The 23,234-nt window shown below is 43.4% G+C and overlaps 1 protein-coding gene across 2 annotated transcripts in view; it reads right to left on the bottom strand.

Moving 5' to 3' along the window:
• Nucleotides 1-16,734, bottom strand: part of GBF1 (golgi brefeldin A resistant guanine nucleotide exchange factor 1) — a 112,543-nt gene extending 95,809 nt beyond the window's left edge. For both annotated transcript variants that reach the window (XM_074907306.1, XM_074907307.1), the window contains exons 1-3: nt 16,501-16,734; nt 10,700-10,805; nt 9,347-9,413 (exon numbers count right to left, since the gene is read on the bottom strand). In XM_074907306.1, the coding sequence (XP_074763407.1) occupies nt 9,347-9,413; nt 10,700-10,805; nt 16,501-16,508 (181 nt within the window). In that variant the 5' untranslated portion in view covers nt 16,509-16,734. The remainder of the gene's footprint in view (nt 1-9,346; nt 9,414-10,699; nt 10,806-16,500) is intronic.
• Between the last annotated feature and the right edge of the window lie 6,500 nt (nt 16,735-23,234).

Genomic DNA, 23,234 nt, shown 5'->3' with positions numbered 1-23,234 from the left:
CCTCCTCTTTCATGATGTGCTTGCATACAAAAGTAGTTTTAACTGATAAGTTTTAACTTCCGTTTGCACCATGCAAAGAGCACGGACACATTAATTTCATGAAGTTCAAGTGTCTATCCATGCCCCTAAACTTGTGCTGGGTTTGTGTGGCAGGGTTATTGATAGCGGGGGAGGGGCTATAGCAGTGGCCCCGGTGAAAAGCTTCTCAAAAGCTCCCCGGGGTTCAAGTCAGACCCACCTCTGGCCAAGGCCAAGCCAATTAGTGATGGTGGCTGTGCCTCTGTGATAATGTATTTAAGAAGGGGTATCTCTGAGAGGGTTGGGGACTTGTGAGGAGGAGTTACAAGAAGGGCATGTATGGGAACACCATGGTCAGCGGAAGGAAGGAGGTGGAAGAGGGGGACATACGCTAGAGCAGAGAGTTCCCCTGTATCCTGTGGTGAGACAGCAGGGCTGCCCTCCCACTCCCACCACCCATGGAAGTCACCAGAGGAAAAGAGATTCACCCATGGCCTGTGGAGGATCTCTGGGACTCTGTGGGAAGAAGCAGCCCCCACTGCTGTAATTCAGTGCTGAGAGGACTGCAACACGTGGAGGTGACCCATGTTGGAGCATCTCGAGAAGAATGCCTCCCATGGGGAGGTCTCATGACAGAGAAAGTTTGTGGAGGACTGTCTCCCATGGGACAGATGTCATGTGGAGCAGGGAGAAGAATGCAGAAAAGTGCTTCCCCCGCTCAAGAGAAAGAGCAGCAGACTGACCAAAAACCCCCATTCCCTCCTAAACTCATGAAGAAAGGAGGGGGGAGGGGGGGTGGTGTTTTCAAGATATGATAAGTTTCTCATGGTCCCATTCTGTTTGTTAAGTGTTGCTGTTAGTGTTTTGAATTAAAGTTATGTTCTTCTTCTCTCCCTAAGGAGCCTGTCTTTTGCCTGTGAATGGGTGTGACACCCCTCTCTGTCCTTATCTCCATTTCTGAGCCTTTTGCTTCACTTTCTCCTTCCTAGTGCTTGAGGGGGAACGGGTGAGTCAAAAGCTGTGTGGCACTCAGTTGCCCTCTGGGCTCAAACCTCTAAACAAATGTCCAAATATAATTAGGAGTTCAAAGCAAGAGCAGGTTGCTTTAACACTTCCAATGGCATTTCCAAGCCACATGGGTACAGTACATCATACAATACCAGTTTAGATCTATCTGTTTTCTACAATAACTATGGTTAGTTGATAGATATTACTTCTCAAGATGGGTTTTATTTCCTACAATTTTGTGATGACAAGTACTGACTGACTGCCCCTACTGAACTCCCTCACAATTTAGCCTTCCTCACTCTATTAATGAATTCACAGATTTCCATTCACTCCCAAAGTTTTTCCCCAGAAAGGATTGGTTGATACCACCAACACTGGAACAAATACACTTCAAACTCATCCATGATGTAACATTTCCATCTCTTCCACCTCATACCCTACCTTTAAGCCACTGTATTACAGGCAATATATACCAAATTTTCTCATCTTTGTAGCTTTTAGAGGTGCTGTAAAGCAAGTTAAAATCATGTCATCTAAGAGGTGATAAGAGTTTTCACAAGACTGCACGCAGCTGTAAGTTTTATAGCTCTTTCCTGGACAATTTTGCTGCCTCATATAATTTTCTAATGGAAAATTACAAAAGCAAGATCTTGACCATCTGAATTTATTTTTTTTTAAGAACTTACAATGAGGAGGTCCATAACATGTTGGAAGAAATTAATTTTTTTCCTGATTGCAAAAAAACCCAACACCCTTCAGCAATAATCTACTTCACAACACTCAGATAGCAGACAAGCTAGGTACAGTTACCTTAAAAAGAAAAAGCTCTTGCAAATTTACCTCAAATGGGTGATCAACTTGCTATTTAATAACAATGTTCTCCATTACTTTGCTACTTTTATACTTAACTTTAAATCCCACATGTTCCACTTCTCTTCCTGCTGTCTTTTTTTCTTCCACACTATTGAGAGAACCAACACTTTATCACACATCCCTGCACTATTCAGGAAAAAAAGCGCATTTTGCCCAATTGAATCTTTTTTCACACCTCTCCTTCAAACTCATATCTTGCTATAAACTGTACTAGGGATCAGGCAACAACAGTGTATTTGAAGACAAATGGAACTAGTCATTAAAAAAACCCCTCAAGTGTTTAACGACTTAGTATACATAATAACTTCTCTCTGCTTCTACCCTCTTAAGCTACAAACTCTTTGAGGTGAGGAATGCTTCACTCTGCTTGTTGTTTATGTACGACCAATGCATCTTGGCACTCCTATTACATATTATGCAACTATATATACACCTGCACTTTCTGACACAAGTTAAGCAAATCACCTTTGAGACATTGTTTTTAACAGGTTAGATGGCAGCAGTTAGCAAAGAGAGAAGATAGTTAAAAGAAGGCAAGGTGACAGAAGAGCTATAAATTTAATAAACTTCTACTGGAATTCATCAATTTCACATACACTCCTACTTCCAGAGGGTTTTTAAAATAATGCAAATAGCCTTAACATCTCTTAACTGGCCACAATTCCTTTCAACTAGTCTTGCCCAAAACAAAGACATCATCATAAAAAAAATCTGGAATATAACCTCCATGGATGACTTAAGAACCACCTTAACTTCAACAGAGCATCTGGTACTGCCTTTCTACCAAATCAAACTGCAATTTATTGCTCTCTAATGTATGTACATTAGGCCATTTCCTTTATGGCTCCACTTCACACAGAAGCAGTAACTGAAGGAAATAATGGAGTGCCCAACAAGTGGGAAAGTAATTGCTCAACAAGTGTGGAACAAGAGAGAGTCAGTTGCATACCGTGCACATGTGGCAGCTCTTCAGAGCCCAGCCCTGCAGCAGTAACAGAAGGCTGGTGTTACAGAACAAGCCCACTGTGGGAACTCTGCCAAGCAACAGCCAGGAGTGCTTGTCCATCTAAATCCTTGGGTCCTTAAGGATTAGGGGTCAGGAAACAATTCCTTCCAACAGCACCACCTCCTGCCTGTACCTGCCAGTCATTAGCCATGCACAGATGGAAGCCTGCTAAACTCCAAGCTCTAGTCTTAAAGTCCACCCAAAGAAATGTATTAAAAGGATATTTAGGTGGTATTGCAAAGGTGGTGGTGCTGGACTGCAGAAGGGAGTTCAGATGCCCTGACTTTAAAAGAAATTTTAAAAGAAATGCAGAAATACCTTGTGTGAAGGTTATCTTAGTGTGTTGGTTGGTTTTTTTGCTTTAGATATCCCCAGAATCACTCCACTTCTTTTGAAATTATTCAGTAAGTTTCTTATTACTCAAACACAAAATAGAAGATGAACACAAGAGCTAAAAAGTTATCAAATTAAGGATGCTACACAACCACAGTTTAGCCCATTCTGCCTGTTCAGTTCTAATTATACAACCTCTCCATTACAAGCTTCCCCTTCTCAGAAGTCCCAATTCCATCCAGTAACCTATGTTGAAGGCCTCAGTGTGCAATTCAAAAGAACCAATTAGAGTTCAGAGCAGCCCCATCCATACCTGACATCTCACACATGTTCTGCGTAAATACTGTCCCTCACACAATACAAAAAGGTTATGGTGCTTATTTTGGTGCATTTATAAGCCTCATAAATACTAACAGTTATTATTACTCAAGCACATTCCTCCTCTTTCTTCTTTTATAGAGAAAATAAACTAAATCTTAAGTGAAATTATGACAACTTTGGAGTCACTTTTGAGCTTGATAAATTCACATCCCAGGTCTCCCAGTGCAGCTACCATTCTTAGGGCACATAAGTGTCACTTCAGGAAAATTGCTTAGAAAGTAAAGCACAAAATTAGCAACTACCTGGGAAAAGTCTGGTTTATTACTTTTCCAGCAACACCAACAAAAATCTATGCCAAAAATACAAATAGAAGCTTATTATCTAAGGGAAATTCAAAGACCCCAGCTATAAGACAGTCGTTTGAATCACTTGATTCTACAGTGAGATTAAAACGAAGATTAATCTCTCTCAAAATAAGTATTTGGAACTACCTACAGCTTCAAAGCAAAAACACTGCATTGGTTTACATTCTCTGTGCACTTGGAAAGATGTCTGCATTCATGAAGACTAGAAACTTGCTTTTAAAATTACAACTTTTACTGCATTATCTGAACACAGTTTGCAAAAATCAAGTCTGGATTCAGCCTGCAAGCAAAACATCAAATTAAGGTTGTCACTGTAATCTTCATATTTCTTATAGTAAGAAAGTGACAGAGAATATTATGAGAAATTAATTACCATTTCTGTATGCTGTGTCAGGTCACTTGATATGGACTAAAACTGTATTGCCATCCAATAATTAGAGTGAGGCTGAATTAAAGTTATGAAAGAAACCTTACTCTATCAGTTTCCTAACCTTTCTTACACCGTTACCATTCTTCTTAAAAATTTTAGAGAATACAGCAAAAACTAAATGTTAGCTTGTCTTGCTTGGTCTTCCAAAATACCAAGTTAACATGTATGAATACCTGTTTTTTTTGAAAAAGTAAAAAACACGGGGTTTTTTTAAAAGTCAGGAACAAACATAATCTAGGAGACCAGTGAGTCTTCTAGATCTTTTATATGAAGTTGATATGCAACAGAAAAAAGCTTAGGTGGTAGGGGTTTTTTTAACGTCTGCTCTAAATAGCATTGCAATCCTTCAATGCAAACAAAGGGAGAAGTATCACAGCTTACAGTTCATCAGTATTTGTTATTTGCTAGTAAGTGCAGGCACTTCCTGCAGAAAGTCAATAAATAAATAAATAAAACACAGTATTGCTCTTATCTGACAAGTGCAAAGTAACAAGCATTACAGCACTATAAATCACACATCCATGAAATCTAATTCCTATGCTACTTTAAAAAAAATAGTAATTCAGATTTCTTAACTTGAATAGACCACAATGAACATCCCAGATTCTATTCAACAGCACAGCAGTAGCACTGAGAATAGACCACATATTTATTTACTACCAATTTACCACTTCTTAAAACTAGATCTTTCAGTAAAAGTTCAGACATTAATCCCAAATCAGGATAAAACTCCTGTACTGTTTTGTATGAATTTCAGATGTTCCCTAAAAACTGAGTTTTCAGAGCTCAGACATGAGAAAAATGACTGTGCAATCAAATCTACATACCAAAAAACTGATGGCTACAGTAACAAGTATATTAAGTCAGTACACTGGGCAGAGGTTCTCTTACGGTTACAGCCATTTGACCTTTAGCCAACTCTTAATGCCCCAGTCAACCCTCTAAAGATGGAGATTTGCAGCAGCTTCTTGTCTGAAATAAGCCATGAAAAGATTCTTCTGAACCCACTGTACAAGCATTCATTTAAAATGTCATGAATGTGCATGAAATCAGAGTGCTTCTAACAGCTTACTTTGCAGCTTCTGTTTAAATGCACTAACTCTGAACCACCAGAGGATAAAAGGACTCAAACCTTCCAGTCTCGCACTCATGGACCTAAAATATACACAAGCACCTCTTCACAGGTGTGTTTACCTAGTTTAAACCTTATTTAAATAGACTCTCGATGCACACACTTTCCACAAACACCTGCTTCTCCCACTGCAGTGCTGACTTGTACAAGGCAGTTGCATTCAGTCCTAAAGCCATCCTACCCACCAGTAAGCAGTACTTCCGTCATGAAAATCCTGGTTACTGACTCATCCCCCCCAGTCAGCGCCAAGCACAAATTCTGCAATGAGGAGAATGACTAGAGAAGTACCTGCTCTTACCTCCACATCATACTGGAATGGTCTTAAGACTTCAACAGCCACAGCAAGATTTAAGAAAACCCAACTACCAAAGCATCAGATCATGGAAAAGCAGGCTTATAATTAATTCATATTTTCAGCCATTTGTGGTTATAAAACCTCTCCCTAGTGAGCTCAGGAGCATGCTAAATTGGAAACACTCATGAAAGAGGAGATGCTCAGTTATCACTGGATGTCAGAAAGCAGCTTCCTTTTGTTGACCTAAATTCATAACAAAACTGATGAAATAAACAAATATTTCAACATCCAGACAAATTTTCTAGACACTCAGCTTACTTTAAAATGCAGTTAAATGCAAGTTGTGGTGACAGTGACCCTAGATCAAAACTTGTATCAATACTAAGGCTTCCATCAGTTTTAAAATAACCTTTGAAAATACAGTTGTGTTTCAACTTTTGCATGTATGGACAAAGCTTGATAGTCACTGCTTCCATATGGTCATAACTCAGAAAAAGCAAAAATTGACATCCTAAGCACTGGAAATACAAGACACCACATCAAACTTAGGCTTATGGTGCTTATCTCAGTACAACAAGCATTCAGCTATTAAATTTATCTTGGAGTAACTTATGCATCACTCAAGACAACAGAACCTCTACTTATCCTTCCTGTTTTTCAGGCAACTACTATCAACAATAATTATAATATATGTAGCCCACAGAAGTGTAAAAATGGCATACAATAAACCACATTATAGTGGATCAAAGCAGACATGTTAATTTTCAAATTTTTAAACTGTTTTTATAAATCTACATAAAATTGCCACAGAAATTAAGTTTCTCTGTCAGAATTTTAAAGAGCAACATCATTCCACATAATTCATGTCCAAGGCTCTTAGCTAGGTATGCTGAACTACAGAAGTGAAGTTACTCTTACCATAACTATGGGATTGTTTGTGCTCAGCAATAGCATCTTCTCTAGATGCTTCCTCCCAAAGCCCATTTAGACATACACTGGGATTGGATGCCACTACTTAGTTGCAGACAAGCTTTTACTATTTTGGTAATCAAATAAAATGCATTATGTAATTTAGTTACTCTTAGGGAAGCAATACTTTGAAATGGGAATCTTTAGCTCCTGGAGGCATACGGTGCATCTTCATACCCTTGACCAGGGCATTTCAGCATCACAGTCATGACAGAGTTAATACCCACTAGCTCAGAGGAGAACAAAAGGTACTCCACTGCAACATGCCTAACATTTACATTGCCTCTCTTTGCTCATTAAACAGGTTTTGGTTAAATAATGAACAAACTGTATTACAGACTCCGATGAGAATTCCAAAATTATAAATCAACTGGTAAAGCCCAGAGGAGAATGAAGGGAGTGGGAGGGAAGGAAGGATAATATTGACTAATATAAAGGGCGCAGCTTGACAGTGGATATGCCTGCCACACCTGATCAAACATGCTCCATGGGGGAGGGGAAGAGAGCGGGAGAGCAAGAGGGGAGATGGGACAAGGCAGCCTGAAATTTGCATCCGGAACAGATTAAAATGGGTTCTTGGGGGATTGAGAAAATACATAATATATATTACTATAAATGCAAAATTGTACTAAAAGCTAACTCAAATGTCAAAGATTACAGCTTGAATAAATTTAAATATAAAAGCAACGCGTTTCCATGAGCTAATGAAAGAGACATGAAAGGGGGGGGGGGGGTGGGGGGGGGGGTGGCGGGGGGAAGACACCCACAAAAAAGCCTAAGCTTGGACTTTTCATTGCCCAGAAGATGAGGCAGGAGGCTTTGTATCATTCGGAGTATTGCTTGGGAACCAGTCCACGTCTAAAACCAAAAAAAGTGAGAGCATAGCAATGATGTCCTATCTCAAGACACTAGTCAGTAAATAGCAGTCACTGAAGCTGAAATTACCTGTTTAAAAGAACCCATGTAGTCAAACCAACATGCTATCATCACCACATAGAAGCAATTATTATCTCAGCATGAGCCACACTTACATGATGACTAATACTCACAGAGAGTCTCTGAATCTCTCACTACATTAAACTTCACTTTCTCTAACACAAGCAGATAGTAGGTTTGCATTTTTTCCCCAACAAGTCAACATCACATTGCGTCTAGCTACTCTAGATAAAAGGCCAGTCCCTGACGTTTACTCATACTGCATTTGAGCATCCTGACATTCCCTGCTCTTGTTGATGAGAATAGATATTTGCAATAACGACAAAGAACTTCAGGAGTCTTATTTTAAAGAAAATGTTATCTTTAAAATAAGAAGGGAGAGAATGAAGATTTCCTCCCAGAACACTTTTGGTGACTGTATGCATATCCTACATTAGATGAGTGAGCTTACAAAAAACCCCACAAATCCAGACTATCACATAGTCGGGGTATAGTATAACAGCCAGAATAAAGATACTGTCCAGAAATGCAAGCTGTGTAGGAGTTCCCTAAGATGTCATGACCTGACAGAAGAGTCTTGCTCACAACCAAGGGACGTTCACCTGGCAAAAGAAAAGTAAAGCATTACACTTACAGCCACAAAAGAGGAAGGAATCAGGGCTTAGAAGTGGTATGTGTCCTCAGCACCTTTCGTCAGCACCTGGAAGTGGTACTGTACTTCTGGGGAACATACTTCTTATGTGATTCCAGGCTCAGCACTGACACAAGAATGGGCACGCTTTACAATTAGAAATGCAAAAAGTCCATCTCAAACTTAAGTTGAGTGCAGTTCTGAATTCTCACTGTAATAAAGGGACCAGCAATAAAGCTTACTTTCAACTATCACAATCAGTAAGACAAATCCTGCAAAGAACCAGGAGAATGCCACAAGCAGCTCAGGGTTAGCCTCACTTCCAGACCTTCAACACACACTTAGGTTACACTTAAACAATCACTCCCAAAACTACAAAAAGAGAAAATATGGAGGGAAAGGGGAGAAGAACAGTTTGGGAGAGAAAATCTGGTCAGAATACACATCACAGCCTTGTGTTCTACTTCTGGAATCAATACAGATTTCCAGTTCCTTTCAGTGTTACTGGTCACAAAGTAAGCCTTTCACTTCAAGATTCAAGAAACCCAAGTGGAAAGTGAAGTCTGTGCTTCACTTACTACTGATAACAGATGAAAACCAACAAACCAGAGAATGTGAGGAGAAAACAGATAATGGTAGGCTACTTTCTAAGCAGATTTTCTCATCGTTCACAGATCAGAAAGCATAAACAAAGCACAGAAAGACTATGCATAATAATACACCAGATTTCACATTATTACAAGCTTCACTATATTGAAGAAACATGCATATTTTTATATAAAAATATGTCTGTATACATACATACACAAATACATATATACATACACATATGTATCTCTCCAAATAGTGGCAGCAGTGGTATTTGTGTACTAGTTTACATTGGTGGTATTTGTCTAAAAGTACATAGGTATCTGCTTTTTTCTTGTTATTCAATATATGACCTCTAGATAGTAAATAAGTGTGTCTGCATATTTATTTGCATGTAGCCTAAGCAGTTACACATACCTGCTAATTTCTGTATAAGCTTACCTGTTATATTATTCAGCACTTCTTTTAAGAGGCTAAAGCTATGCAGCAGGGGATCTCTTTCTTCATCCTATAGGTTATATATAGGAAGGAAGTCATTAATGAGGCAAACATATTCCTGAAGACAAATCTTAATAATGGGTCTGTAAAGACCTCACCTTTATATTCACAGAAGTACCGTGGGTTGAATTTATCACTGTCAGTGTGTTTACTCCCTCAAAATCAAGACAAGCATTTTTATTTTCCTGCTAGTGCTCCCCAATGTCATACAGCTCAAATGTCAAAGCATAGGTTCAAGACTGAGCATTCTGGTTTGGTTTTATTGTCCTTAGAAGTATTTCTGATTAGCCTTCCATTATTCAATAAATTTCAGAGCAAATCTACCTCATACCATATTGAAATGGCTCATCTGGATTTGCTATAATGTTAATCTATGCAGATTGTAATGGGAACAGAAATACAATGACATTTGGTGCCATTAAAATAACTTGAAGAAAGAATCACAGTGCAAAATTTATATGACTAGCTGCATCCTTTAGCCTTAGTCTATCTTTACGATATTAAAATAAGGAGAAGCAGCAGTTTCTCCAAGCTGTGTACCTCCTACTGGGTGGCAGTGAGCTCTACGGTAGAAATGCCTGTTAGAAAGAAAAATGACCCTGTCCTTTGACAAACTGAAACCACTTGTGCAGGATGACAGCCATCTGCTATTCATGTGACATTCTGAAGTGCACCACGGATACAGTACACCACATGCACACATTTACACTGTGGAAGCCATAAACTGACCAATGTCATTAGACTTGGAAACACTGTATTAATGGCTTTTAACAAAACAGGTTTCAGTCAGGAATATAGCTAGCAGTCACAAAAGTGACAGAGCTGAAAAAAGATACTATACCATATGAAAAATTAAAAAATACCCTATATATAACAACTTCCCCAGTTTTTATTTCATGGCTTTCATGATGAAGACTGTCTTCTCTAAGAGGGTACAAAAGATATATAAAAACGTTGTGCTAAATAAAATAACACCATATATTCAAAATTTCTGACATACCAGGTGATAAAAGTCTAACTGAGATGGTTAGCTGAGATGATTCCCATGCGGAATACAATGTGGGATTTTTTGTTTGTTTACATGGTATATAGGTAGAGTTCTAGCTCCTTACAGTTGCTGGGACACAAGAAGCCAAAGCCACCCAGTGTGAAACAATGTAGAAAGTTATTCCAACTTTACTTACAAAAGCACTACAATGAATGAGTGCTAAAAAAAAAAAAAAGTAGAGGCACTTGTCTAAAATCAGGTGGTTTCTGACACAGGTGAAAAGGTAGCAACAATTCAAGCTAACTTACCAGATGTGTGTGAGTGCTCCATCGGGCATTACGCTTTATGGCTCCCACCACTGCGTTGATTTCACCTTGTACAATGTAAATATTCTTATCCACCATCCTGACAATCCTGAAAACAAAGGTAATTCAAATTAACCTCTAGCCCCTCAGAATCAATGTCTTCCTCAGATAAAACATCAATTTGGCCCTGGTCAAGCAGGAGGCCTGCAGAGATGCAAGAAGCTTTCAGATCGTTGTTTTGTGCATGCACACAAATACAGTTATTTTGTCAAAAGGAAGACACTTTTCTACAAAGTGTGTTTTCAAGACCACGAGAAGCGCATCTGTGAAGCAAGAGACAACTTTGCCAAGGCACATTCCTTGGGGTTTTTTTCCAGTCTGTGTAAGTTCACAGAAGGATAAAGTGTTAGGGTACCAGGACAGACATCCATGACAATGCAATAACACACACATCTCCAGCACTTATGCAAAGTCCCACAGCTCTACACAGAACACAAAGCCAATCTTGTACTTTGTTAAATAAGCATCAGTGGCTTGAATAAGCTGTCCAGAGCAAAAGTCTTTGGGACTTTAAACTTTGACAAAATAAAGTAACTTGTAACAGATGTTGATTTCACACTTGCTTCATGAAAAAAGCTTTCAAGAAAGCGGGCAAGTGAAAAAAAGTCATGGGTAAGACCACAGAAAGAAATGAGTAAAACTAGAGACAAAAGTGGATGGAACAAAGGGAGAAAAAGTGAGAAAGCAGACATTTACTCTCATATAGCCTGAGCTCTTGAAGGGAAAAGCTTAAACTGATATACCCTGAAAGAGAGCCAGAACATGGGGAAAAATGTTACAAGCAAGAAATATTTGTAATGGTCTGAGAAAAAGAAACAAAGAGTGGATTACTACAGGATTGTTCTCTCTATACTAGCTATAGCCCAGATACAGGCAAGCATAAAAAAAATAAGAATGGAGGGGAAGGAACAGACACAACTGTTTATAAAGAATAAACAGGACTTATAAAGAGGCCACAGAGTCAGATGATACCATGTCTGCAAATGAGAAGGATTTAGTGAAATGCTAGACAACTTAAGAGACTTTTTAAGAAGATACAAAAGGAAAATGAGGAATCCAGCTTGAAATCACAACAGGCCATCCACGGAGAAGCAAAAGACTGAAAACAGATGAAACATTGATCATAACAGTTCAAATCAGACTGGCTCATTTTAAAGATTCAGTTGGGGGGAGGGTGGGGGTGGCAGTTAATAAAACACAGAGAATATGAGAAGGATTTCTGCCCATGTAGCAAAAGCAAAGCTGGAAGGAAACAGTTTTGGTGTTATTACTCCAGACCTCAGAAACATCACCAAAGAAATTTCAGAGTATACATCCTAAATCTGTCAGGCTTCACGTTAATTAACATGTTCGAATTATCAACAACGCTTCAAATATACAAATATCCTCTGAGTAGAAGAGACTAATTTGCTTCAGGACTCTGTAAATAATAGAAAGAAAGCAAAATATTATAAAAAGATACCTTATCAAGGGGGAACATGAGATTTGTTGTTCCATTATTTAATATGTTTGCAACAGGGTGAATAACCTTATGGCAAAACTGTTTCTTACTTCATTAGATTAATTATATGTAAAGGTACTCCTAAGTGTTACACAATAAATTAGGGGCAAAGACAAAAATATTTTATAATATAGGAACAGCCATGATAGACCAAATCAATAGTTTATCTCATTCACTACTAGATAATTCAGAAAAATAAACAAATAGTTCTGCCAAGCAGTTTGCTTGTGCCCTGAAGAACAAAGGTTTATATCCTCCCTCCACAGCTGTAAGAGAACCACAGGTATTCTTCCTACTTGTGTCTAATGCTTGAGAGATGTTCCTGTCCTCAAGAGTGACTAATTCCATATATTATTTATATGACTGCATTAAAGTATTGCATAAAAATACCCCTGATCACAAGTTTTTCTACTTCAGTATGTTGTCTTTGTTTTAGCCCAAGACATTAATGGCAGGTTTTCTCCTCCATGTAAAAGTCCTCATTTATTTTTTCTTTCAGTAATTCCAATATTTTCCATATTTCTACACAGGCAGTTTCAGGGATCAAAACTCTGGCACACAGAGGTACTTTTGGGGAAATACTTTATACATTCAAATTTGTCAAAGCTCAAGTTTTTCCTGTCTTCACTGTTACATAACAATACTGAGCATGTAAACTTTGTAGTGCCATGCCAGTCATCTAACAAACTGACATGGGAAAGCATGTAAAGAAATACCAGACATATGTATCACATGCCTTGCACGTACACAGATACTCAATAGTTCTGCCAATATTTAAAGCAATGCCAAAACTTAAATGCTATTCTGCATACTACTGAATTTGCTTGTAAAACTCTCATTACCTCTCCTCTACTTTTAACATAAATGAATCAGGATGAAAACATTTGATCAACTCAGTCCTTATTGAATGTAGCAGACTTTAAAGAGTGCTCAGCTGTTCCCAAACCTGGTGCTATCTCCAAGCAGCAAAATATGAAGATAGACACAAACATCCAACACACCCCTTTTCCTTTTGACCTGCTGAGAAACTGAATGTGCTGATCCTTTCAAGCAAGGGTGCAAAAAACCCATGTTGCTTGGCAGGGCTCTCCTGACAAAATCATGCAAAACTTAGGCATTTTTTTTGCAATTAAATTATATCCTTTCATTGCTAAATTTGAGAAGACTTGATGAGAACACACTCCTTTCCTCACTGCAGATTACATTAAATATAACTTTATTTAAAAGTACAAAAATTCACTTTACACATGCCAAAAAACTTAGTGGTCCAATGCAACTGAAATAACCTCTCATACTGGAGACATAAATTCAGTCTCAGACCCTGTACATCACACGTACAGCCCACTTCACCAAAAACACTGAGTAAAGACAGGGGAAAAATCTTGATTCACATTTATGCTTACAGTTAACCAAGCAATAGCACACACACATTCTAAAGCAAACCATGGCCAACTCTCTTCATTCACACAAAGGACCTCTGCAACTGCGTGCTGGAAAAGGAAACAGAAAATAATTAATGGGGGGAAGGGGAAAGTCAGACAGCGATTTTCGGAGAAATGCACCTGTAAGCTAAACCCACCAAAAGCACCATCCATCCCTGCAAAAGTTTAAAAGTTTATTTCAAGCAATGAAAACAGCTTCTCTAAACTCTGCACTTCCCAAAGCCTACCCCTTTTAAACTACCAGATCATTTCAGGATGCATTCCTTCAACTGTATCTTCATCACAAGCAACAACTGCTCACACTTTAGAACTCAGTAGCGGTGTACTACATTGAAAGAAATCTTACAATTTAAATTAATGCTCTGAAGCTGCAGAGAGAAAGTTACAAGATTTACCGGACCAGCACTGAATGATCAGAGCATGGTGGTAATCAAGCGAAACAACTGTTTGTACAACATACAAAAACATTGCTAACATGAATTCAAGCTTAGTGTTACAAAGGTATGGCCTGAATACTGGGATATTGTATAACTGTTGATTGGACAGGTTAACAGAACTAATGCTGAAGATCATTCAAAAAGTTGAAACAACCTTCCTCACAAAGCCATGGTACTGACACCTCTTGGTGTCTTCAGATCAAGACCGGATGCCTTTCTTGAAAACAATCTTTAATCAAACACAAGATAGTGGACTCAGTACAGAAACAAATGGATTAAGTTTTGTGGTCTTGAGTTGTGTAGAAAACAGGAAAGGCACCTATTAAATTTCAAATGCTTTTTAGCTCCTTATCTCTTCAGTTAGTCCTACATAAAATCGTGTTTCTTTCTCATGATCAGTTCATACATCTGCTTAAATCTGCAGACCAGTCGCTTAAATCTGCAGACCAGTCCTCAGATTTGGCTCCTGTACAGAGCTTCGAACAGGCAGCATAGTGAAAATGACAGCTCCAAACCAAGACGACACAGCTGCCCAGCCCACCACCAGACACGGGAAGCTGTTAGCATGCACAGCGTCACTGCTGACAAGGTTAGGAACACTATGACTGGAAAAAGGTAGATTTCCAAGCATGCCATAAAAGAACAAAATCTAACATTCATATGCTTGTCAGTCGACAGCAATGTCATATGGACGGTAATTGTCACTATTCTGAGATGCCTGAAATAGTATCAGATGTGAAATCTTCATATAAAGACACTGACAAGATTTACATCTGCAAATGTTATTTCACATGTGCACTGAACACCCCACAGCTCAACCCTGGAACACACTACCCCAAAACATTCCAGTGCATAGGAACCCAAACTTTTTCCTGGGTATTACCGTAAGAAATCTCAGATACACTTTTAGGAGGCATTCCTTCCCCTGCAGGGAAATGTCTGCAACTCTTCTGGAAACAAGCAAGAGTTAGCATCAAAAGCGACAAAGTCTGCCAGACTTCCATCAAGTCACTTATTCCTATCACTAACTTTAGCCTTCAGCTATGGTAACTGACTCAAGCCCAGTGAAACTACTCCAGTAAATAGCAATAATAAACAACAACATAATCACTACATAAGCAAGAAAGGCAGTATTTCAGACTAAGCTTCTGCTGACCTAAATTTGCACTGTTTATGATAATACATGCATAATCTATATAGTCTCTGACCTAGATTTGGCCACTCAAGTCCTGATACAATACACTGCTACCAAAACCAACACACAACCACCTTCAGTCTCTGAATCACAAACAATTCCTGCCTAACTCAGAGCTACCTAGGTTACCCAGAAACCCAGCTGACAATGAAAGAGCACCTTTTCTTCCTTCTAAATCGCACACGGAAGGTACATGAATCTCCATCATGAAATTTAAGTTGCTTGTGTTTTTCATGTGACAACTACTCTGCAATAAACATCACAGGCAGTAAAAGTTCGGAGAACTCAGGGTGTTTCTCTGAAGGCTAGGTCCTAATGTCTGGATAAAAATAATAGAAAAGTATTAATTCATAAGTATGGCAAGGAACTGTGCAGTCCAGTGATACCAAAATTCTGGGTAATTAAGAACACCCTTTGGAAGAGAAGCAGCAGTACCATGACAGTGGTGGCACATCAGAAAGGAAGGTGGGACAGGCTTCTTTGCAAGTCTCTGCACTTAGCTACAACAGTGAGATAGCGCCTGGGAATCAACAGAAATCGGCTCACATTTATCTGTCAAAACTATAGAGGAAGAATGAAACCGAAGGTAAATACGGAGAGGGGGATTTTCTTTCTTCCAATTACTTCATACTGTTGAAACTAAGACACATGGTATCAGCTGAACTGAACGCACACCCTAAGTTAGCTCTGAGCCTTCCTCTTGGAACAGCTAAGCCGCTGGCTGTATGCTGGGAAAGGTCGCTGTTCCCACCGATTTTTACGCAAGCGGATGCCTGTGCAGGTACAAGACGCGCTGGCACCTCTCGGCCCGTGCTGCGGCCACCAGCCCCGCTCCGAGCCCTGCCCTTACGGCTCCAGCCCGCGGCCGGCCGGTGCGCAGGGCCAGGCAGCGCCCCCGGCCCCGCCGCCCCCCGCCCTGTGGGGCACCCCGGGCAGGACGTCACGCGTGTCACGTCACGGCCGGGGGCGGAGGGAGCGGCTGCCAAGCCCCCGCCGGCCGCTGCACCCCCCGCGGCGGCCTGCCCCCGGCCCCCTGCCCGCCCCCGGCGCTGCCTCGGCTCCGTCCACGCCCCCCGCCAGCACCGCGCGGTTCCCCCGCCGCAGCCTCCCTCCCACCCGCCCCCACGTCGCGACAGTATCGCGACAGGCATTCGCCGCCCGGCACTGACCCCCGCATCCAAAATGGCGGCGCCTGCTCCCCGCGGCGGCGGCCGCTTCACATATCGGTCAGGCGGGCGGCGCCGCGAGCGGGAGGGGTCGGCCCTCCCTCTGTCCGCCCCTCCCTCCCTCGCGGCAGCAGCGGGAGGCGGCGGCAGTCCCGGGGAGACCGCCGAGCGCCAGGTCCTCCCGGGCACGGGCAAGAGAAACCGGCTCCGCAGCGCTCTCACTGACGTGGAAACAGGCGCACCTTAACCCGCTGCCTGGTTACTGCACCGACGGACGGCGCGGAGAGCCAACCCGCACACGACGCGGCTGGCAGCTTCCTACGATACCCAATGGGATAGCGATCTGAAACCGGAGGAGGCGGACCCTCCTGTGACAAGGGAAAGAGAGCCAATGAGAGAAGAGAGGGTAGAACTAGTATAACCACTGGCCAATCGCGAAGGGGTCCTGCGGTACGGGGCGCAGCAAGGGCGGTTGAGGGATAGCCGGAGGAAGGGCTGCCCTCGCAAGGCACTGTGGGCTGGGCCGCCCGCCCGCCCCGCCCCGCGGCGTGTGGGGCCTCCCGGCTGCCGCCTCCGCCGCCGCGGGGCTGCCCTGCCCCGCTCGCCCCGCTCCCCCGCCGCCCCGGGGCTGCCCTGCCCTGCCCTGCCCCGCCCCGCCCCGGGCTGGCCGCTCGGCGTGCTGGGACCAGCCACCTCTTGTTGGCACGGTGGAGCAGTGGCTGCAGCAGTACCGCTGCTCCGTGCTTTGCAGGTATTTCCCAACTTTCTCCTACGGCCTCTCCCAGCTTCTCTGGAGCCGGTTGGGAGGTGGTGCCCATCAAGCAGCTCGTTTCCTCCTGGACACCTCCTGGGCCACAGTTTTACTGCTCCTGTTGGGAACAGCTCCCCGGGACCAGGCCCTGAGTGGGCAGACAGGAAAAGTCAAATGGACGAAACCCGGCGTGCAGCTGTTAAGAGAATATCCGCAACAGCACCCAGAGGGGCACGTGCAGCTTTTCCATCTTCCGCAGTCCTGCTGGCCTGGTAGCTTTCCTCAGACCTGAAAACTGATGCTTGTGCTCAAGTTGGGCTACGAGCTGTGTGCTACAGCCTCAGTCCATCCAGCCCAGATAGCCTGACAGCCAGGGACCACAATTAGGTCGAACTCATCTTTGAAGCCAGTTTATTGGCCAGCTGTTTGCAGCAAGAGCAATCACAGCTTTGCAACCGTACAGCACCTAGCACAATGAATTCTTGGTGCTGGTCCAACCTTCTCAGCCACTTCCCCTGTCTACACCCCAGTGTCAATGCAGTGTACTTTAATAGTAATTTTCAGGGGTCGCTCTGCTTGTTTAAGCCTCTGCCCATTGAACTAGAGCCAGAGAATGGAAGGTCCTTGCAGCTACCCAACCATTTTATGGTGCTAGCATCTGCAGCCAGGTCAGCCTGGGGATCTGTTGTGGCAGGTGTTAGTGTGGTCAAAGTAGCAGCTACCCCAAAATCTTACACTCTGTCTGTAGGGAAAACACAAACTGAAGATGAGGGAAAAATGAAAGGGTCAAAAATTATTCATTGACTGTCCTAATAACAACTTCATCTTCTGCAGGGTGGCTAAAGGAGTGAAGTTCTCAGACAAAGGCCCAAGGGAATGTGCAGCAGAACTCTTTCCTTGCCGGCCAAACCCAAATCTGAGGCTGACTCCAATGCCACCCTAAAAGATGGCCAGATATCTTCATACCCCTCTCTTGAGGGCACAGACTCCAGAGAGGGTGTTGCAGGATGTGACACTAGAAATGGCAGTCACCATATCCTTCCCTCTCCACATGAATAGCTGCCCGAGTATTGCCTGACCAAGAATCAATGTATCTTAGACTGAAATTGCTGTTATCTCCCAGATCTGACAGCTGGAGGCCAGGGAACCTGCTTCAGCAGGACTTTTCCTTGTAACATGTAGGAAGTCTTTGGCATTGGAAGTTTAAGCTGTAATCACATTAAGCAGCCACATTTATTCCCCAAAAATGGAAGAAGAAACAGCATGTCCCAGTGACCTGGCCATGGCCTCGGAAGCTAAAACATACCACCCCAGCCTCTGCTGCAGCCATGGTACATGCAGTTTTTAGTTTGAGTTCCTCAGCTATAAAACAGGCAGTCAAATACTCACCTAGCACAGAGAGATTGCGAAGGTCACCTAAGCAATGAGTGAAGGTCTTCAGAACAAGCAGGTTAGTTTCTAGTGCTTTATCCTTCCCTTCTTCTCCACTCCAGCAGCTGCTAAAGCCCCCGTGGTATTTGCCAGCCATTTGGAAATTACAGGAGTTTGTCACTGCCACTCTGTCCATTTGCTCACTGTTCAGGGAAGGGGGTTTTAGGTGCTGGCATGGCCATTGCACACAGTGCAGCTCAGTCCAGTTCCGTCAAACCTGCCTGCCCTGCCAGAGAAGGGGCTGGAGCCCTCTTCATGCCTTCTTGACCCTTCCAGTGCACAGCTCAGGCTCCCACCCTGTCTGACCTGGTGAATCGAGCCCTGCTATGGTGTTATTTATGGAAGCCTGTCACGGAGCTTGAAACAGAGCCAGCCTGGAGCCAGATTCTGCTTCACCCAAATGCATCTTAGTGCATTAATAAAGAGCAAACATTGCAATGTGCTTTGCATTTTCACTTAAAATCCAACACTGCATTGTCTGGAGAGAAAAACAATACAGTACAGCCCTTCGCTGTCTGGGGAGAAGAGAGTTCACTTGCACACACTACGGCACTGTGTTAGTCAGCTCTCAGACAGCCCAGCACCACCCTGGCCACACAGAAAATCCTGCTGATGTGACAGTGCAGCACCAACACCCCCAGCTCGGCAGCAGCGGGGAAACCTGGATTGCCTGGACTGCCTGATCCAGCAGCACTTTGCCAGAGCGGTGCACAGCTGTGTACAGGCCATGTGTGGGCAAGTTGGAGCAATCTGTTTGCACGAAAGGATCCAGGTGTAGGACCAGGACACAGGACAGTCCCTTGTCCCTTTATTCTCAAGATAATGCACTGGCTCTTACACACAGTGTGGTGAAATGAAACCAAAGATCAGATGAACACAGTCTGTGCAAATCACTCAGGTACCTGCTTTCTGATCAGGAAAGCTGGGCTTTATCCTCACTGCAAAGATGCAGCTTTCCAGCAGAGTTTCTGTCTTGAATATTCCTGCTCAGCCCACAAGGATCATATGGAGGGGCTGTAAACTGGCTGACAATCACCCCACCAGGCCTTGCCCATGTACCTGGTCAGCTCACCTGCTTTCATCTGAGACACCTGAGTAGCCAGCTCCTTGCAAAGAGCAGTGTCTCCATGGGGTACACCAGCCACCTGCCTTCATTTGGGGTCAAACTGCCAATGTAATAGTCAGCTCCCCACAAGCCTTTGATGAGACTGTCACAGATCCATGTTGCCAACCACCTCTGCCTCTGTAGCCTGCACCAATGGATGGGACCAACTTTGCACGGTCCATTACTCTTGCTCAGCCTCTGCCAGTTCACAGTCATCCACAGAGCCCAGATATGAGACCCAGGGGCATATGCAACTTGAAATTTTCCAGCAGGTTAAATAGTCTGAGAGAGGTTGAACTTCCATCTCCTCCTCTTGGAGGCTTTTGCTATTTCTCAGAGGCTTAGTAAGGTCTCCAGATAAAGGGCAGAAAGAGGGAGTTGACTCATAAAGTACAAGAAGTTGTCGTGGCTAGAAGGTACTTGCAGCCACTCTCCCCAGAGCTGAGCATCCCAAAACCGCTACTGAATGCTAAACACAGTGGTTCTGTGTGGCAACTGAGGCACGGACTCTCCATTGAAGTGCAAAAGGAAAGACACTTTATTATTACAATAATACATACTTATGCTCTCGCCAAAGGTCTTACTTCATAATTAGCAAATCAGCAATTAGACAGCTATCAATTCTTTCTCCTATCAGCATAAGACCACTCTAACACGTGCTGTGCAGACCAATCAACTTCTTGTTCACGCGCTGTTCATGCAGCAGTAACTTCTCACAGTTTAGTACTTTTTCACAGTTCAATGTTGCAGCTGTCCGTTGTTTTTCCCTGCCACCTTAGCGTAACTTAACAGCTTCTTATCTATCTTCCCAGGCCTGTTTTCCATCAAAACCTAGCAGTTTCTCAGAGACTGTGTAGGGCTGACAGGCTGATGCCTCCTACAGTTCTGAGCAGCTGCTCCTTTCCAGAACAAGCTCAGGTAGAGGCTAGCCCAAAGCCAGCTCTCCAAAGGAGGCTCTCCAAAGGAAAACTGATGTGCTGCATCTGGTGCAACCTGCACTCAGGCCAGAACCTACAACTGAAGCAACGGAGCTGCATTGAGAGACTCAAAAATATTAAAACCCTCCTCTGGAAACTACACAAAGTACAGTATGGAAGCTGCAGAGCAGCCTCCTTAGGCTAAAATACCCTGCCAGCTGTTCTACTTACCCTATGTCTCAGGAACACTCCTGCACTTCCTGGTGACGTGAAACTCTCCTGACGAACATCCTGATGTAATGTTTTCCATTGTTTCTTCTTGGCCGAAGCAAACCGTGCCTTTTTGGCAGGAGCAACCCGGGCTCAGTTAGTCATATCTTCGTCATCTCTTGGCTAGACTACAGCTATGTGATACACCTGGGCATGAAGCCCACAGCACTTGGCAAATGCCAACCAGAAGAGCATGCTACAGTGGGAGCCCTGGCTACCACAGTCACATCAAACTTACCCTCTGCTCCCTAGGCCACCTTTTGGCTTGGAAGTCAGGCCAAATTCAAGCCTGAGTCCTGATCTTCAAGGCATTTAATGGCATGGACCCAGCATGGCGAAAAGATCAAAGACACCAAGATGGAAACCGTGATCAACAATCAGCAACTCTGCTACTATCCAAAAGCAGTGGACTCATCCAGCATGAAGACCGGGTTTGCCTGTGACAGAGACAGGGTTTTCTCTGAGAACAAGCTCTTCCTGGCTGGTGAAAAATGAAGTAAGTCTAAGATGCTGAGTAATTCCCTCCTTTTGCATATCCCATCTCTTTGCCAAGATGTGAGTCAGGTTCATGCTGGGATTCATTTTCTTTTGCTTTTTTTTTTCCCCTTTTCATTGTTATCTTGTATAAAATAGTAACATCTGTCTCCTGAACCCAGGTGAAGTTCTTGGTCTCTTCCCCAGCAGCAAACTCTCCAGCTGGCACGACAAGATGCACTACAGCTGGAAAGTCTTGGCACTAACCAGCAAGATCTGCTACTACATTTCAACAACAAATGCTAGAGCACTCCCTCCCAGAGAGACCCTTCAGGGGTCTGTCCAGCAGTTGCACCAAGGTTGTCCTAATGAAAGACTCCTAGTGCAGGTCCCTGGGTGGTCTAATCCAAAAGTCTTCATACTGCACTCCACAGGGAACAAGCTTGTGACATAGTGCTGGTTTGTATTTCCAGTTGCCCAAGAGAAATAGCTAAAAATACCTTTGTTTCATTATTACTTGAAAGAGTAAGCACTAACTGTATTTGCTCCAGGCTACTGATGGTGAAAGGTTTGGAGGGATAGGGGGGTGATTCAAAATATGGTCCCTTCATTGCTGCAGAGCTTGAGTGGGGTTTTCAGCTTCCCTGAGGCATGTAGTGATAGAGACAGACTGCCCCGTGGAAAGTGCTAGTGCTGCTATCCTGTGTCTGCTTCTCTTGATGGAGACAAGCCTATGCTGGGATGGATTAAAATCGGGGCTGAAAAAAGATGTGGTCTAGTTTGCTGTCATTTTTTTTTTTTTCAGGCAAAAAAGCAATAAGGCAAACAGAAACCTCAGATTGCTACCATTAAAAAAATACAGTAATTTCTCAGAAGCATGTCAACATTGTGACTCCTTTTAAACTCTCTACGTTTCTACTGAATTAACGTGTTTGTGCATGTTTTTGAACTGTAATCCATAATGCCTGAGTCTACTTAACCTCTCTTTACATGCCATGCTTCTTCGTGTGCATTTGTCTTCCCATACATATCTATATGCCACGTTATGCATTTAGCAGGCTCCCTAAATATGGCTCGTAAATCACCCAGGGTTAAAATTCACTCCTGCTCTCACAACATTATTTCCTAATCTCTAAAACATGTCAGTGGAAGAGCTTGAGGGTGACCTTTGGCATCATAAATTGGAGAGCAGGTTGACATGGAAATGACCTCAAGAAAATCAGACCGTAGAATCACGCGTCCAGCTCCGTAAGAGCCTGGCAGGGATAAACCTCTCCCCTGGGCTCAGGCATCCCGGAGCAGGATGGAGAGGCCAAGCTCGGCTTCTGCAAACCTCTCCCTGTGAGCACGCGAGAGAGGGGACGTGTCTGCTTGGAGCGAAATGTGTATGCCAACACGGCCAAGGCTTGCGGTAGCGGGGACGAGCAGCTGCGGTCATTTCAGGGAGGGATCGCACCCTGCACCGCTGCACAGGGATTTTGCCATGAACTTCGGTAGGAGCCGGGCTGGAGCCGAAGCTACAAGTAGCATGTGGGATCCCAGGGAGCTGTCAGCGGGCGGGAGCGCGGTGTTCCCCGCACAGCCGGCAGCCCCCGCGTCCCGGGAAGAGCGGCGCGGCGGTGCAGAGGAGCGCTTCTCGGTACGGCCGGGAGCCGCAACAGCGCGTGCGGTAATTAGCCGGTAATTAGCATCCCTTGCAACCGCTGGCCCATCGTGCAGGGGAACGTTTCCGGCACCGACTGCGGACTCGGCTCCCCCCCGAAAACCCCGCCTGGCTGGTGGCTCTAGA

The sequence above is a fragment of the Athene noctua genome, chromosome 5, assembly GCF_965140245.1.
Source record: "Athene noctua chromosome 5, bAthNoc1.hap1.1, whole genome shotgun sequence".
Classification (NCBI taxonomy): Eukaryota; Metazoa; Chordata; class Aves; order Strigiformes; family Strigidae; genus Athene; species Athene noctua.
This window is presented reverse-complemented; position numbering and strand designations above follow the sequence as displayed.